This window comes from Petromyzon marinus, chromosome 44 (assembly GCF_048934315.1).
Source record: "Petromyzon marinus isolate PM22_M1 ecotype Great Lakes invasive population chromosome 44, UKy_Petmar_22M1.pri1.0, whole genome shotgun sequence".
NCBI classification, from domain to species: domain Eukaryota; kingdom Metazoa; phylum Chordata; class Hyperoartia; order Petromyzontiformes; family Petromyzontidae; genus Petromyzon; species Petromyzon marinus.
The window spans coordinates 10,884,947-10,899,129 of record NC_133710.1 but is presented as its reverse complement, the minus strand read 5'-3'; the positions used below and the strand labels follow the sequence as shown (position 1 = coordinate 10,899,129).

At 48.9% G+C, this 14,183-nt stretch overlaps 1 protein-coding gene across 6 annotated transcripts in view; it reads right to left on the bottom strand.

Annotated features, from left to right (window-relative positions):
• LOC116952005 (3',5'-cyclic-AMP phosphodiesterase 4C-like) overlaps nucleotides 1-14,183 on the bottom strand; it is a 315,456-nt gene that overhangs the window by 30,723 nt on the left and 270,550 nt on the right. For all 6 annotated transcript variants that reach the window (XM_076074008.1, XM_032970979.2, XM_032970974.2 and 3 more), the window contains 3 exons: nucleotides 2,895-2,931; nucleotides 1,531-1,601; nucleotides 57-106 (listed from right to left, as the gene is read on the bottom strand). In XM_076074008.1, the coding sequence (XP_075930123.1) occupies nucleotides 57-106; nucleotides 1,531-1,601; nucleotides 2,895-2,931 (158 nt within the window). The remainder of the gene's footprint in view (nucleotides 1-56; nucleotides 107-1,530; nucleotides 1,602-2,894; nucleotides 2,932-14,183) is intronic.

Below are 14,183 nucleotides of genomic sequence, written 5' to 3'. Positions count from 1 at the left end.
AGGGTATTGGTATTAGTCTCTGGGTTACGTTGTATGAGTGAGTGCCTTGTTATTACCGGAAGGCGCTGCTCGGGGATAGGAGGTCTGATTCCCAGCTGGAGACCGGCTGTCGCCAAGCAGATGGAGTGGGGAGAGAGGGAGACACAAACGTTCGGTCAACAACGCGACACTCGACACGATGGGGTCAGCGTCTCTGCTGGAGCTGCTCCCCTGGCCCTCGGCACTGCTGCCGTTATCCCCGCCCGGGGCACCGCAATTGCGCACCGCACCCACACAACACTGTCAACTTCTGCCCCATCTCGAACTTCGCTTCCCTTGGGAAATCCTCGACAGGATCATCATCTCCGAGCACCTTTCTCTTTTACCTTTAAACTTCAGTTCCCATTGTATTACGATTATTATAATACTGCGCTTGCTTACCCAGAAAAAAAACTCACTGAGTCTCAATACTCAGGAGGGTCCTGCCGAGATATTGCTGTCGGGGGCGATGCTGCTGCGTGTCATCCTAATTGAGTAATTTGCAGATAACTTTTCAGCACTGGGAAATATGTCCAATACCAGTTACATTGGTATTGGCCATACTTGGCTTTACCGAAAGACCCAAATAATATTGTGATTATTTAAGCCAGGGCTGGGGAACCTTTTTTTCTGCCAAGGACCATTAGGATATTTATAACATCATTCGCGGGCCAAACAAAATTACATTTATGTTGCTATGAAAAAAGCTCCTAGATTTATTTAATTTCGAGTCGTGCGGTTGCCTTGGCAGGGCCAGACCAAATGATTTCGCGGGCCTTATACGGCCCGCGGGCCGGACATTCCCCACCCCTGATTTAAGCTATGGGTAGAAGCCGGAAAACCTGGAGGAAGCCCATGCAGAACAGGGGGAGAACATACAAACCACACACACAGGAAGATGGCTAAGTCAGGAATGGAATCCAGGGGCTTCTCGCTGTGATTCGCGAGCACCACCACTGTTGCCACCCCGGTGCCAGTATTGGGGACTGTGAGAAGCCGAGTTCGGTGAGGAAGTGAGGTGGGCATGGGCAGCGCCTCTCCCATCGTCGCATCCCGTGGATTTTTTTTTACTTCACCCCGGTTATTTTATGAGGGCGTCCACAACGTCCACGCACAAGCAAAAAGCAACCGCTGCAGCCAGAATGACGTGGCGGCCAGGGAGAGAACAGCGAGCGAGAGAGAGAGGGACCACAAATGTTTTATTTATATTTTTTGCTCGCATTTTTGTTGCGACTCGCGATTGGCCCACGGCGCTCGTAACCTTCCACCGAGGGAAAGCGTCCAACGGCGGTGGCGACGCGTGATTGGTCACTGGCCCGGGCGCCACGAGGGGGCCAGCTTCTTCCAGCAGAGTGCTCGGGACTCTGCGTCTGGGAGGTTTGTCATTCAATTTGGGAGCAAACGTTAAAAGTGCCGTCCTTGTCTCTCAAGGTCGTCCCCAGGTTCAGATGAGATGTGGAGGGAGGGAGGGGCGGGTAGGAGTGGGAGGAGGGGAAGGGGAGTGACACTCACCGGCTGGGTGTCCCCTGCAGGTTTGTGAGGGCCGAGAAGTTGTTGCGGACGCTGCGCAGGCTGGCCAGCACCTGGAGACATCACCATCGTCATCAAACCACATCGTCTGCTGCAACATCACCACCACCGCCATCAAAACACATTGTTTACTGCATCGCCATCACCATCACACCATAGTCTCTCTTCCATCGCCACCAGCAGTCATGCTTCTCACCCCCAGCGGTGACGCTCACCATCACCGCCGTTCTCTCACCACTTATAGCCGCGTTGTCGTCGACCGCATCAACAGCACTGTTACTCGGTGTCATCAACCGCGAGGTCCTCAACCTCTAACGTCACTGTCGTCACCTGCATCGCTACAAAACTCCGGCATCACGCGACTGCATCGTCATCGCTGTCGACGGTCAATCGATCGCTGTTCAAAACGTTGGCCTCGTCTTCAGGGTCACAGGTCGACTCTGCGGACGTCTGCCCCGCACGCCGGGACTCTGACCGCTCGGCCGGCCTCGCCCCAAGCCGCTGAGCCTCAGTTGTTGGAAAAGCGTTCGGTCCGAGACCGCGGCGTCGCGAGCAGGCGTCCGCTCCCACGCAACGGGTCGCACGTGCGCATGCCTCGGCATGCCTTCCGTCTCCAACATCCAGGGTTTGATTTTTTGGCTACGTTCACCGAAACGCACCGCGGCCGTTTTGTGGTCACGGCACAGCCGGGTTTGCTCGACGCTTTGGTTTTTTCGCAGCCAGCGTTACGATTCGCAATTGATGTGTTGGTTATGTCGCGTGACGATTGGGCCTAATATCGGTCGTAAGACTCTGCCCCCCCACCACCCGGCACACACAAACGTATGAAATTATAATTGCGATAGCAACCAGGTGACAGTTAATCTAATCTTGGGTGGGCGAGTCAGAGACTGGGACGTGAACCCAGGGGCTGAGCTGTGAGAGCGGTGCACAGAGCCCTCGTGAGGGATCATTTGGGGTCGGCTCAACGGCGGCGCGTTTGACGCTCTTTGCAAACGGTCGTGGTTTAATTCTGGCAGGCCGCCCTTGTTGATATTGCGAGGTTGCATTCACCGCTAAGTACCAGGAGCCGCATGCTTCGCAGTGGACATCAAAGATCCCAGGCATCACGGTAAAAAATTTCCAGAAAAAATTGCTCAGTTGGGATCACAGACAGAGCAGCAACATCGCCCGCCTCCTATTGTGAAACGAGTGCAGGCTGCGTCGGTAAAACACGTCCGCAGCACCTCGCCGTGTGACGATCACCCTGCGCCTACGGGGACGATGGCGCGGAGAACCAGCCATGCTCAGTTATTGCCTGGGCCTCACGCGGGACGACCACGAAGGTTGTGCCACACTGCACTCACCTGGGCAAACGGGGTGACGATGAGATCGTCGCCATGCCTACACACGCGCACACACGAAGGGTTCCTACGTTAGCCGGATCACAATGTCGGAAGCCACCACCGCGTCTTGTGAAGTTTGTTATGTATACGCATCGGTATTCAAAGTGTTACCCCACCTTGCAGGTGTGGGGTTTTCTCCGGGCACTCCGGTTTCCTCTCACATGTATAAACTTTTTAATGCCCGTGGTTTCCCATGCCTCCGTACAACAACTTTGTACATCACAAATTCTGCGGCGTTTTGCTACATTGTATAAAACGACCAAAACAATGATACTAATATCTATGGGATCCTTTGGCCAGTATCAATATATTAAATGATAAAAAAGGCTTTACCCTTCCTGGCATAAATACAGGAGGCGTTAAGATATTCAAACACCAGACAGACACCTACGACAAGGCATCAAGATTTAAATTTTGATTTAAAGCTTTCGTGACTGCAGTAATTCATATTCTTAGTTTTTTCGGTAAAGTCACGTTGAAGAGAAACAACAAAATAACAAAATATATATAAAACAATAAAAAATATTCTCACAACGTTTCGACCATAACTCAAACACCTGATGATGACCGTTTGAGTTATGGTCGAAACGTCGTGAGAATATTTTTTATTGTTTTATATATATTTTGTTATTTTGTTGTTTCTCTTCAACGTGACTTTACCGAAAAAACTAAGAATATAAGGCATCAAGAGTCTGTAACAACCACACCGACTCGTGGTAAAGAATGCAAACAAAATGTTTTGATACGTTCACAATCTTTGATGTCCTCTTCCTGTTCCTCCTTCTCCGAGTGCTCAATCCGCTCTTTCTCTCTTCTCGCTCCCCCCTTCACTGGATCAAACTTCCCCCCCCCCCCTCCAGATTACGCAGTCACCTTCGCTCTCTCATTTCCGCTCCTCACTCAAAACTCACTTCTTGTTCCCTGGCTCACCCCACGACCCCCCTTAATCTCCCCCCCTCGTAACCACCATCGTCACTGTTTCCTTTTCATGTTCTCATTACATGGCTCTCACTCATTCCCCATTCATTCAATCCATTCATCATCATTTACTCTCATCAATTTCGCTTTCACAGAATTCAAGCATCACAGATTCGCCCCCATTGTTTCCATGTACCATTCTCAATTCTCTCTAAGGCTCCTTGGATAAGGCGCTATACAGATGACGTTAAGATCAGACGAGATATTGTACGCACTGTCCTTGAAACTGATTGGCCTACACCAGACAGCCGCTTTGTTGGTTTTGTCGCACCACGAGTCCTATAGACCAAAGGTTGCCAAAAGGTGAACGGTACAAGGACAATGCATTAACAGCTCGGGGTAAACACATATCTATGGGACCTTTTTCACCAGTATCCAGATAATGAATGATAAAAAGGCTTTATCCTTTCTGGCGCACATCTTAACACTTCCTGCATTTATTTCAGAAAGGTTAGATAATATTCATATCCACGTGACTTCCAAGCCTCACGCACGTTCACTCAACACAGGTGGCATCACGCGAGCCCAGCACTGGAGCCTGGAGGCACAGAGCGGGCGCTCTGAGCGCTTCCCTGCGTTGACAGAGGGAAGAACAACTGTGCGGGAGGCATGGCGGTCAGGAGGGGTGGCCAGGTCACAGCTTGAGTGCGGAGCCGCGAGCGGGGGGCGCCGCAGAATGTTATTGCCAGGAGCAGCCCTGTGGGACCGAAAGCCTCGCTCTGTGAGGAGAGGCCGGCCCCCCAAATGGGGATGCAGAACAACAACACGACGTGGAAAACCAGCGTTGTACACTGAATCAAAATCACGCAAAGCACTTGGTTATCAAATTGGTTACGAAGATTAAAATATCACGTATGAAAGAAGATGAATTTCGATTTAAAGCTTTCGTGACTGCAATGATTCATCTTCTTTGGTTCTTTCGGTAAAGTCACGTAGAATGAGAATAAAATAATAAATTGATAAAATAAAATAACACAATAATATTCTCACGACGTTTCGGCCACAACACAAGCGGCCTTCATCAGGTGAAGGGACGAGACTGTCTGGTAGGACAGCGCTAGAGTGAAAGAGCCACGTTCAGATCACGGCCTTTAAGCTGTGTGAGAGGAACAAAGCGCCTTGACAAAGGAATTAGCATATAATTTAGCATTGAAATGGCTGAATGATTAGCTTGTGACTGGTCACAGAAATAGTTATGTTAAAAGTTAAAGCATACACATCCGCAGAGGCACCCCTTGACAATGGAATTAGCATAGAATTTAGCATTGAAATAGCTAAGTTAAAGCATACACATCCGCAGAGGCACCCCTTGACAATGGAATTAGCATAGAATTTAGCATTGAAATAGCTGAGTGATTAGCTTGTAACTGCTCACAGAAATAGCTACGTTAAAGTCAGACCATACACATTCACCGAGGCACTTAGTACAAATCAAACAGGAGAATTGGTAAATCTGATGGCTGGGTGTATGGAATTGATGTGGTCGCGGAATTGGTCTAGAGCAGGCTGGCCATGAACTCGTCCGTCTGAACGGGGCCCGTAGCTATCCGTGGTGCTAAAGTTGAGGGTAAGAATCCACCCATTTTTTCGCCATATAGCATTGTGATATATAACGACTTATTGTTGGTAGCTTAGCTGATTGGAGAATATAGAGTTTATTGATAACATTAAGGTAATTTATATTTTAGTTTTTATTGGTTCACTATATAGTACTGTGAATAGCTCAGATGTGTAGGCCTTGACTTCAACATAGGCATTTCTGTGACCAGTCACTAGCTAATCACTCAGTTATTTCAATGCTAAATTCGCCTAGTTATTTCAATGCTAAATTCTCCTGTTTGATTTGTACTAAGTGCCTCGGTGAATGTGTATGGTCTGACTTTAACGTAGCTATTTCTGTTAGCAGTTACAAGCTAATCACTCAGCTATTTCAATGCTAAATTCTATGCTAATTCCATTGTCAAGGGGTGCCTCTGCGGATGTGTATGCCTTAACTTAGCTATTTCAATGCTAAATTCTATGCTAATTCCATTGTCAAGGGGTGCCTCTGCGGATGTGTATGCTTTAACTTTTAACATAACTATTTCTGTGACCAGTCACAAGCTAATCATTCAGCCATTTCAATGCTAAATTATATGCTAATTCCTTTGTCAAGGCGATTTGTTCCTCTCACACAGCTTAAAGGCCGTGATCTGAACGTGGCTCTTTCACTCCAGCGCTGTCCTACCAGACAGTCTCGTCCCTTCATCTGATGAAGGCCGCTTGTGTTGTGGCCGAAACGTCGTGAGAATATTATTGTGTTATTTTATTTTATCAATTTATTATTTTATTCTCATTCTACGTGACTTTACCGAAAGAACCAAAGAAGAAAAAAAAAGAAGATGAAGTAGAGATTAATGTATTAATCAATAACATTAATATTTATATGACAAGTCCAACTGCCCATTAAAACTCAAGTTAACAGGCCTATTTTATTTAAGGGGTCGAGATCTTAGGCGACCAGGAGAGGGCCTCGTTTGCAAGAGTGACCTGGGTCACTGCTACAAGACACGGAGTGGGAATCGTCTTGAAACGTGGCAGGGATAGAATACCGTCACACACGCACACGCGCACACACGCACGCACGCACGCGCGCACGCACGCACGCACACGCGCACACACGTATGCACACACACGCACGCACGCGCACACGCACGCACACACGCGCACACGCACGCACGTACACGCGCACACGTGCACACGCACGCACACACGCACACAGGCACACACACGCGCACACACACGCACACAGGCACACACACACACGCGCACACACACGCACACAGGCACACACACACACGCTCGCTCGCTGTGCGAGCATCGCGGGCCGGGGAGTCACGCGGCACCAGGACACCGCTCGGGCGCACACAAAGAAACAGATCCCCTCCCCCCCGGTGAATATTAATAGACCGTAGGAAAAAGTGCTTTTAGCGAGCGATGTTAACACGTTACACCAGGTACTCAATTGAGGCTGAGTCGACCTAGGGGAGGCCCAGGACGGTTAAAATATTCGCCAATGTTAGTGGTTGTGAGCAGGGATCGAACTCGGGTCGCCGTGTGAGTAGCGCAGCACGCTAACACACACATGCATCCGCGCGCACATACACACACACCGGCCATGCCGATCCCCGGCAGCACAGCATGCGGGCTGCCCGGGCACAGTCTGGCCACACCGGTCCCCACCCGCTGCACCCTGCTGTGGCTGCACTAACCTTGGTCTGAGCTGCATTTGGACTTGTACACATAGTCAGCAAATCCACCCCGGCAGGCAGGCGTCAAAGCATTTATGTTACTCAGTTGAGATCACATCAGAACATGTGGGAGAGGTTATGAATGAGATGGAGCCCATTCGGTCCATCGGATCATTATGGCAGGAAATCACAGGCCAGCTGGAGGCAGCCAGAAATCGGCGCCGCAATTGCCCAAGATCTGTCGTCTGTCAATAGGAGGGTTACACCTTATAAATAATCTCAATGGAATAATTTGCGGGTAGTTGGATCATGACGTTGGCACACAATGACCTTCTCCCGTAAAAGTGTCACGATATCTGTAAGTGTCAACTGTGAAGCGGATGGCGCGTAGACTCGCGGTATTAATCAAGGCAGCAGCTGGATTCGAATCGCCGACCTCTGCAATGAGCGGCGAACGCGCCACAGCTGGGCCGAGGTACCCCAGCGTGGTAGAGGGCGGCTTTGTCAAGCATGGCTCATCATCATGATTATTATTCATTACTGTATCTTTTTATGAAAGTGCAACTTCCCCGCACGTTCATTTGTTTCTCTTCATATGTTGCGCAGTGCCCCACGTTAAACTTTGCCGTGCCATCGTTTTTGCTTTGCAACAAATGTGCACAAACGCTGAGCCATGCAACTAAAATGAACTCCCCTGTCTTGAACGATTGCAGAAGATGCAAGGAGGCCCAGGGTCCCACCCTGCCCTCCCTTGTAGCCTGGCAGCCGAGCCTAAAAAGCCTGGCAGGGGATCTAGTTAGACACAAGAGTTTTCTGCTCGGCCTTTGAATTAAAAAAAATGAAATACACGCAATATTTGTTTGACTCCTGATGACGATTTCTTGTGTTGTGATCGAAACGTCATAGTTTTATGTTATTTTTTTGTTATTTTTTTTGAACCTATCTACGTGACTTTACCGAAAGACCCAAAGAACATTTCAGCGGAGTAAACAGCGTAAGCATGAAAGATAATAAGAGAATCACGAAGGCGAATATGTTATGTACCCTTGGAAACAGAGCACCGTCTAGTTCTGTGGTGAAAACAGCGCTACACAAACAGGAGCACAACGAGTGCAGGTCAGATTACCCACACAATGAATGACCTTGTTGTGCTTGTTCCACGAGTGGAAAAAAATAACAACTTCAAAAGAGGGCTTTGTCAAATTGGGAGCTCCCTTTAGCAGGGCCGAGTGCTGCACGGCTTGCAGAGCGTTGCAGCCCACGTTGCATGCAACATTCCTTACGACAGGACAGCGGCACCATTTGACTTGAACCTGGCTCTTACCTCCGCAGCGTGTACGCACGCACAAAGATCCACCATATAGCTTTTAACAGACTGTAGGGAAAAGTGCTGTTAGCGATAATCGTCACTGGTGTTGACGCACGCACACACAAACCTTTACAATACCAAACTCGAGCAGCGATCCATTTCCAAAATCAACAAAATCCCATCATTGTTGAGCTTCATTCCCAATGGAATGCACGCACAGAGACGCACGTACACCAGACACTCGCCAACGTACTCCCATATACACGAATGCACGTAAGCACACGTTCATGCACCAACACGACAGACACGAGTTTCGTGACTTCGTGCAAGAGACGTAACCCAGTAAACATGGGACGTTGAGCCAACGGTTCCGACAACACGCCAACGTTGACCCAACGTTGGTGTGTTGAATGGGAACACAATACTACACTGCACGCGGAACATAAATGCAGGGGCAGAACTGCACACAAGTAAAACTCATGGAATGGTTGTGCTTAGTCATTACAAATTCATCACCTTCAGCATCACAAGCACGGTCTATCCACTGCTAGATGAACGCCTTCCCATGTCGTCGCAATCCCTCGCGGTCCAGTGCCGCTACCATCCATATCTCTCCTGCGCATGAACTCATCCATCTCCCTCCTGCCTCGCGGTCCAGTGCCGCTACCATCCATATCTCTCCTGCGCATGAACTCATCCATCTCCCTCCTGCACATGAACCCATCCATCTCCCTCCTGCTCATGAACCTATCCAACTTCCTCCCCGAGCATTAACCTGTCTATCTTTCTCCTGCACGTGAACAGATCCATCTTCCTCCTGCGCCTGAACCCATCCATCGCCCTCCCTGCTCATGAACCCGTCCACCTCCCTCCCTGCACATGAACCCATCCATCTCCCTCCCTGCACGTGAACACATCCATCTCCCTCCCTGCACGTGAACACATCCATCTTCCTCCTGTGCCTGAACCCATCCATCTCCCTCCCTGCTCATGAACCCATCCATCTCCCTCCCTGCTCATGAACCCATCCATCTCCCTCCCTGCACGTGAACACATCCATCTCTCTCCTGCTCATGAACCCATCCATCTTCCTCCTGTGCCTGAACCCATCCATCTCCCTCCCTGCTCATGAACCCATCCATCTCCCTCCCTGCTCATGAACCCATGAGCCCGTCTCCTCATCGCTCTGTTTCCACACTTGATCCAGCTCCGCTGGGCACCGGGCACTCATAGGGGGCTTAGGCGTGTCGCTGGCCATGATTAATTGGAGAATCTATTGAAATTGATAGCTACAGGTTTAGATTGCTGCTTGGAAGCATATTATGAAGTAATACGCCGTTTAATTGCATGCCTATGCAGATCCCCATACGTCGATGGTGATTAACCGTGAGCAGATAATAACCAGATCTGCGATTTTTGGGCCGAAAAACGTCAGAATGTAGATGCAAGATGTGCATAAATAATGTAAATTATGTTGATAAACTCTGACAAACCCAAACAATAGATGCCAATTATAATTTATCTGAATTCATTAACTCTCCCCTCTGGCCTTCACACCTGATTGGCTAACAAGTGTTGACATCACATTTTATTCCTCTTTTTAAGACCGAAACAGGAGGAGGATTCTCCACAACTCTGGCCGTCGCCTGATGACGCTGGTTGTAATTACCGGAGAAACCTCACGGTGCTCGAATTGTAAACGTTGTGGGTTTACGCTCCAACATACAACTGGTGTGCTTAAGTAGTAACTAATTGGTATGTTTTATTTACGTGACAAACCTTACTAATTGGCTGTGTAGGGTGGTGGTGGGTTTAATGACACATTTATATTTACAGGATCTACATGGGTCAAGCAAGGCTCACAAAAACCTCGTAGAGCAGCGGTCAAACAAGGCCCCCAAAAACCTCGGACAGCAGCTGTCAAACAAGGCCCTCAAAAACCTCGTACAGCAGCGGTCAAACAAGGCCCTCAAAAACCTCGTACAGCAGCGGTCAAACAAGACCCTCAAAAACCTCATAGAGCAGCGGTCAAACAAGACCCTCAAAAACCTCATAGAACAGCGGTCAAACAAGGCCCTCAAAAACCTCATAGAGCAGCGGTCAAACAAGACCCTCAAAAACCTCATAGAACAGCGGTCAAACAAGGCCCTCAAAAACCTCATAGAACAGCGGTCAAACAAGGCCCTCAAAAACCTCATAGAACAGCGGTCAAACAAGGCCCTCAAAAACCTCGTACAGCAGCGGTCAAACAAGGCCGTCAAAAACCTCGTACAGCAGCGGTCAAACAAGGCCCTCAAAAACCTCGTACAGCAGCGGTCAAACAAGGCCCTCAAAAACCTCGTACAGCAGCGGTCAAACAAGGCCCTCAAAAACCTCGTACAGCAGCGGTCAAACAAGGCCCTCAAAAACCTCGTACAGCAGCAGTTCCCAACCGGTGGCTCGCGGGACCCTGGTGGTGTGCGAGGTTACTGCAGGGGGTCCGCGGAAAAGAAGAAAAATCATAACATCCTCGAAGGAAATGTACAATTTCAAATAAAACATTATTTCATATAGTTTATGAAACCTACTACTGTAATTTATTTGACAAGTATGCTTAAAGAGTATTTATTTAATTTTGTCCTGTCACGCCATTGTGACGTGAACACGTTCCACACGACCAAGACAGCTTAACAGAACGTTCATGTCACCACTCTGTCAAGCGGTCTTCACAAAAAAGTTAGCCGAACTGGCTTCTGACTACCCGTTGGTTCCCAGTATCCAGAACTGTTCGACAAGGCAGCAAAGTACCTGATGCCTTTTGCCACAATGCATATTTGTGAAAGCGGATTTTCCGCACTTGATGCATTAACATCAAAGTGCCGAAGTAGGCTGGACGTGGAATCAGATTTAAGGCTAAAACTGTCACCGCTCCAACTTGACATCCTGTCGTTGAAGTCAGCAAAACAGGACCAGCCAATTAATTAAGCGAGTTACTCAGTATAAGTACATTCTCGCACATGGACTACTACGCTCAGCAAATGTATCTGCCGAGGCAATGAATACAAATTTGGCAACTTAAGGTGTGTACATTAAAGAAATTATTACCGAGCGCATATTATTTCTTTGTCATTACATTTCCATATATAACGGAGCATCAAAAACAACGACTGGCATGTGGTGGTCCGCAAAATGTTTGGAGGTTGTTGAAAAGGGGTCCACACACTTGAGAAGGTTGGGAAGCGCTGCTCTAGGGTGCGCGCAGGGGTCCCCAGGAGCACAAACGTGCGTGCGTCTCGGTACGTGCGTGCGTCTCGGTACGTGCGTGCGTCTCGGTACGTGCGTGCGTCTCGGTACGTGCGTGCGTCTCGGTACGTGCGTGCGTCTCGGTACGTGCGTGCGTCTCGGTACATTTACGATTGCCCTGCCTCAACATGCGCCACGACATGATCGTCACATCAGCGGGTGGCATCCCATGACAGTCACTGTACGTCACTGTGCATGCCCACATTTCTCTGTTGTGGGTCTCACATGTCCGAGATTTAATTGGATTTCACGAAACCAATGTAGGGTACAGTAAATGTCATCAGAGGGGATTGTTTTTCCCCGTTGACTTCTGCGTTTTTCACCGGTTAATCCCATGCCTGCTGACGCAACACAGCTTTCGAGGGCACAGCGGCGCAGCAGCCGGTCACGAGTTCATCATCATCATCAGCAGCAGCGGTAGCAGTGGCGGCGGCAGCGTCCGTTTATCCGCTGCTGGGCAAGTCGCAATCTATCGCTCTCGTGCACTGCTCTCATTGCTCCATCTCCGCGGTGGGCATCTAATTGCGGTTGCCATGGCGTTGTCACCAGGCAGACGCTCTCTGGCCCTGACGTGTCGTGCCCGAGTCCACTCACTTTCCCTAACAGTACAAACTATGTCACTCATTTTCATTCGTTTTCAGATCCACGTTCTCGCTTTTCCATCTCTCAGTGTAAATTCCAGGCATTCATCTCTCCACACTTCTGTTCAGATTTTGTTTGTCTCTGCCAATGATCGTATTTCTGATTAATGTCACAGCAGATTATGTGTTACTGACTGGAAACTTTCCTCCACACACATTGGTATTCTGCTTTCATTAAAATTCAGTTTTCCACAAGTGTACCAGCTGCTCGTTTGCCATTTTATTTCAGTATTTAACCCATTCTATTTTCAACAATTGCCCTAGGTATATGTGTGTGTATATGTATACGTTCATCAATAGCGCCGTGGCCTTAAAATTTAAAAAAACATATAGGCGATGTTTTGGGCAATGGACCTTCTTCATAGCACATAAATAATTAACTTTCTAGGTAGACGACTACGTAGAGCATCACCTTGTTATCATCAACCACGTGCGGTTCCGGATCAGAGTTCCTTACTTTAGCAGAGCGGTCACAGGAACGAGTTTTGTGACAATCTGAACCGGGCCTTTGGAGAAACTCGAGGGAACATGAACGCATCGTGAACGTGTGCACGTGTTCAGGTCTCCGTGAACGTGTGCACGTGTACAGGTCTCCGTGAATATGTGCACGTGTACACGTCTCCATGAACGTGTGCACGTGTACAGGTCTCCGTGAACGTGTGCACGTGTACAAGTCTGTGTGACTGTGTGCACGTGTACAGGTCTCCGTGAACATGTGCACGTGCACAGGTCTCCGTGAACATGTGCACGTGTACAAGTCTCTGTGAATGTGTGCACGTCTCCGTGAACGTGTGCACGTGCACAGGTCTCCGTGAACGTGTGCACGTGTACAAGTCTGTGTGACTGTGTGCACGTGTACAGGTCTCCGTGAACATGTGCACGTGCACAGGTCTCCGTGAACATGTGCACGTGTACAAGTCTCTGTGAATGTGTGCACGTCTCCGTGAACGTGTGCACGTGCACAGGTCTCCGTGAACATGTGCATGTGTACACGTCTCCGTGAACGTGTGCACGTGTACAGGTCTCCGTGAACGTGTGCACGTGTACAAGTCTCTGTAAATGTGTGCACATCTCCGTGAACGTGTGCACGTGTGCACATCTCCGTGAACGTGTGCACGTGTGCACGTCTCCGTGAACGTGTGCACGTGTGCACGTCTCCGTGAACGTGTGCACGTGTGCACGTCTCCGTGAACGTGTGCACGTGTACAGCTCTCCGAGGGCAATGCTCATTATGGACGACGCGGTGCACACGTGTCCCACTGCGATTTGCAGTGACGTCCAACAATTATTTAGTTTCTCAGCAAACAAGTTATACGTGACTTGTTTTATGGCGATACCCCCAGTTGTTATTCACGACTGCGTCATCGGCATGTGAGATGACAGATGCTCTTGCTCTCTCTCTCGCTGTTTATGCTTAAGCCTCAACAACGCCGCGTTTGTATAATATATTGTTTCTCTCAACAGTTTTGGTGAGAGCAAAACAATTGAGAGGAGGGCAAAAATCCTGGCCTCCAACTCCCTACCATTCACTTCATGCATTCTCTGTACATGGTTGGGATGATTTATAGATATTGTGTAACGAGGCCTTGTGCTTGCTTGGATGACTGCTTCGTTTCCATCAAAATGTGGTGTATGCCTAGGACACGGCCTGGGGTTACACCACATGGTTGGACGGCCCCTAACATTTCCGTTCTTCAGTTCGCTACGATATTTGTGAATGATTTACGTCTGAGCGACGGGAGTCCGATGGCGAATGTGAATGAAGGAATAATGAACCACCTCAGACCTGCTGATTACAGTCACCGTCCGG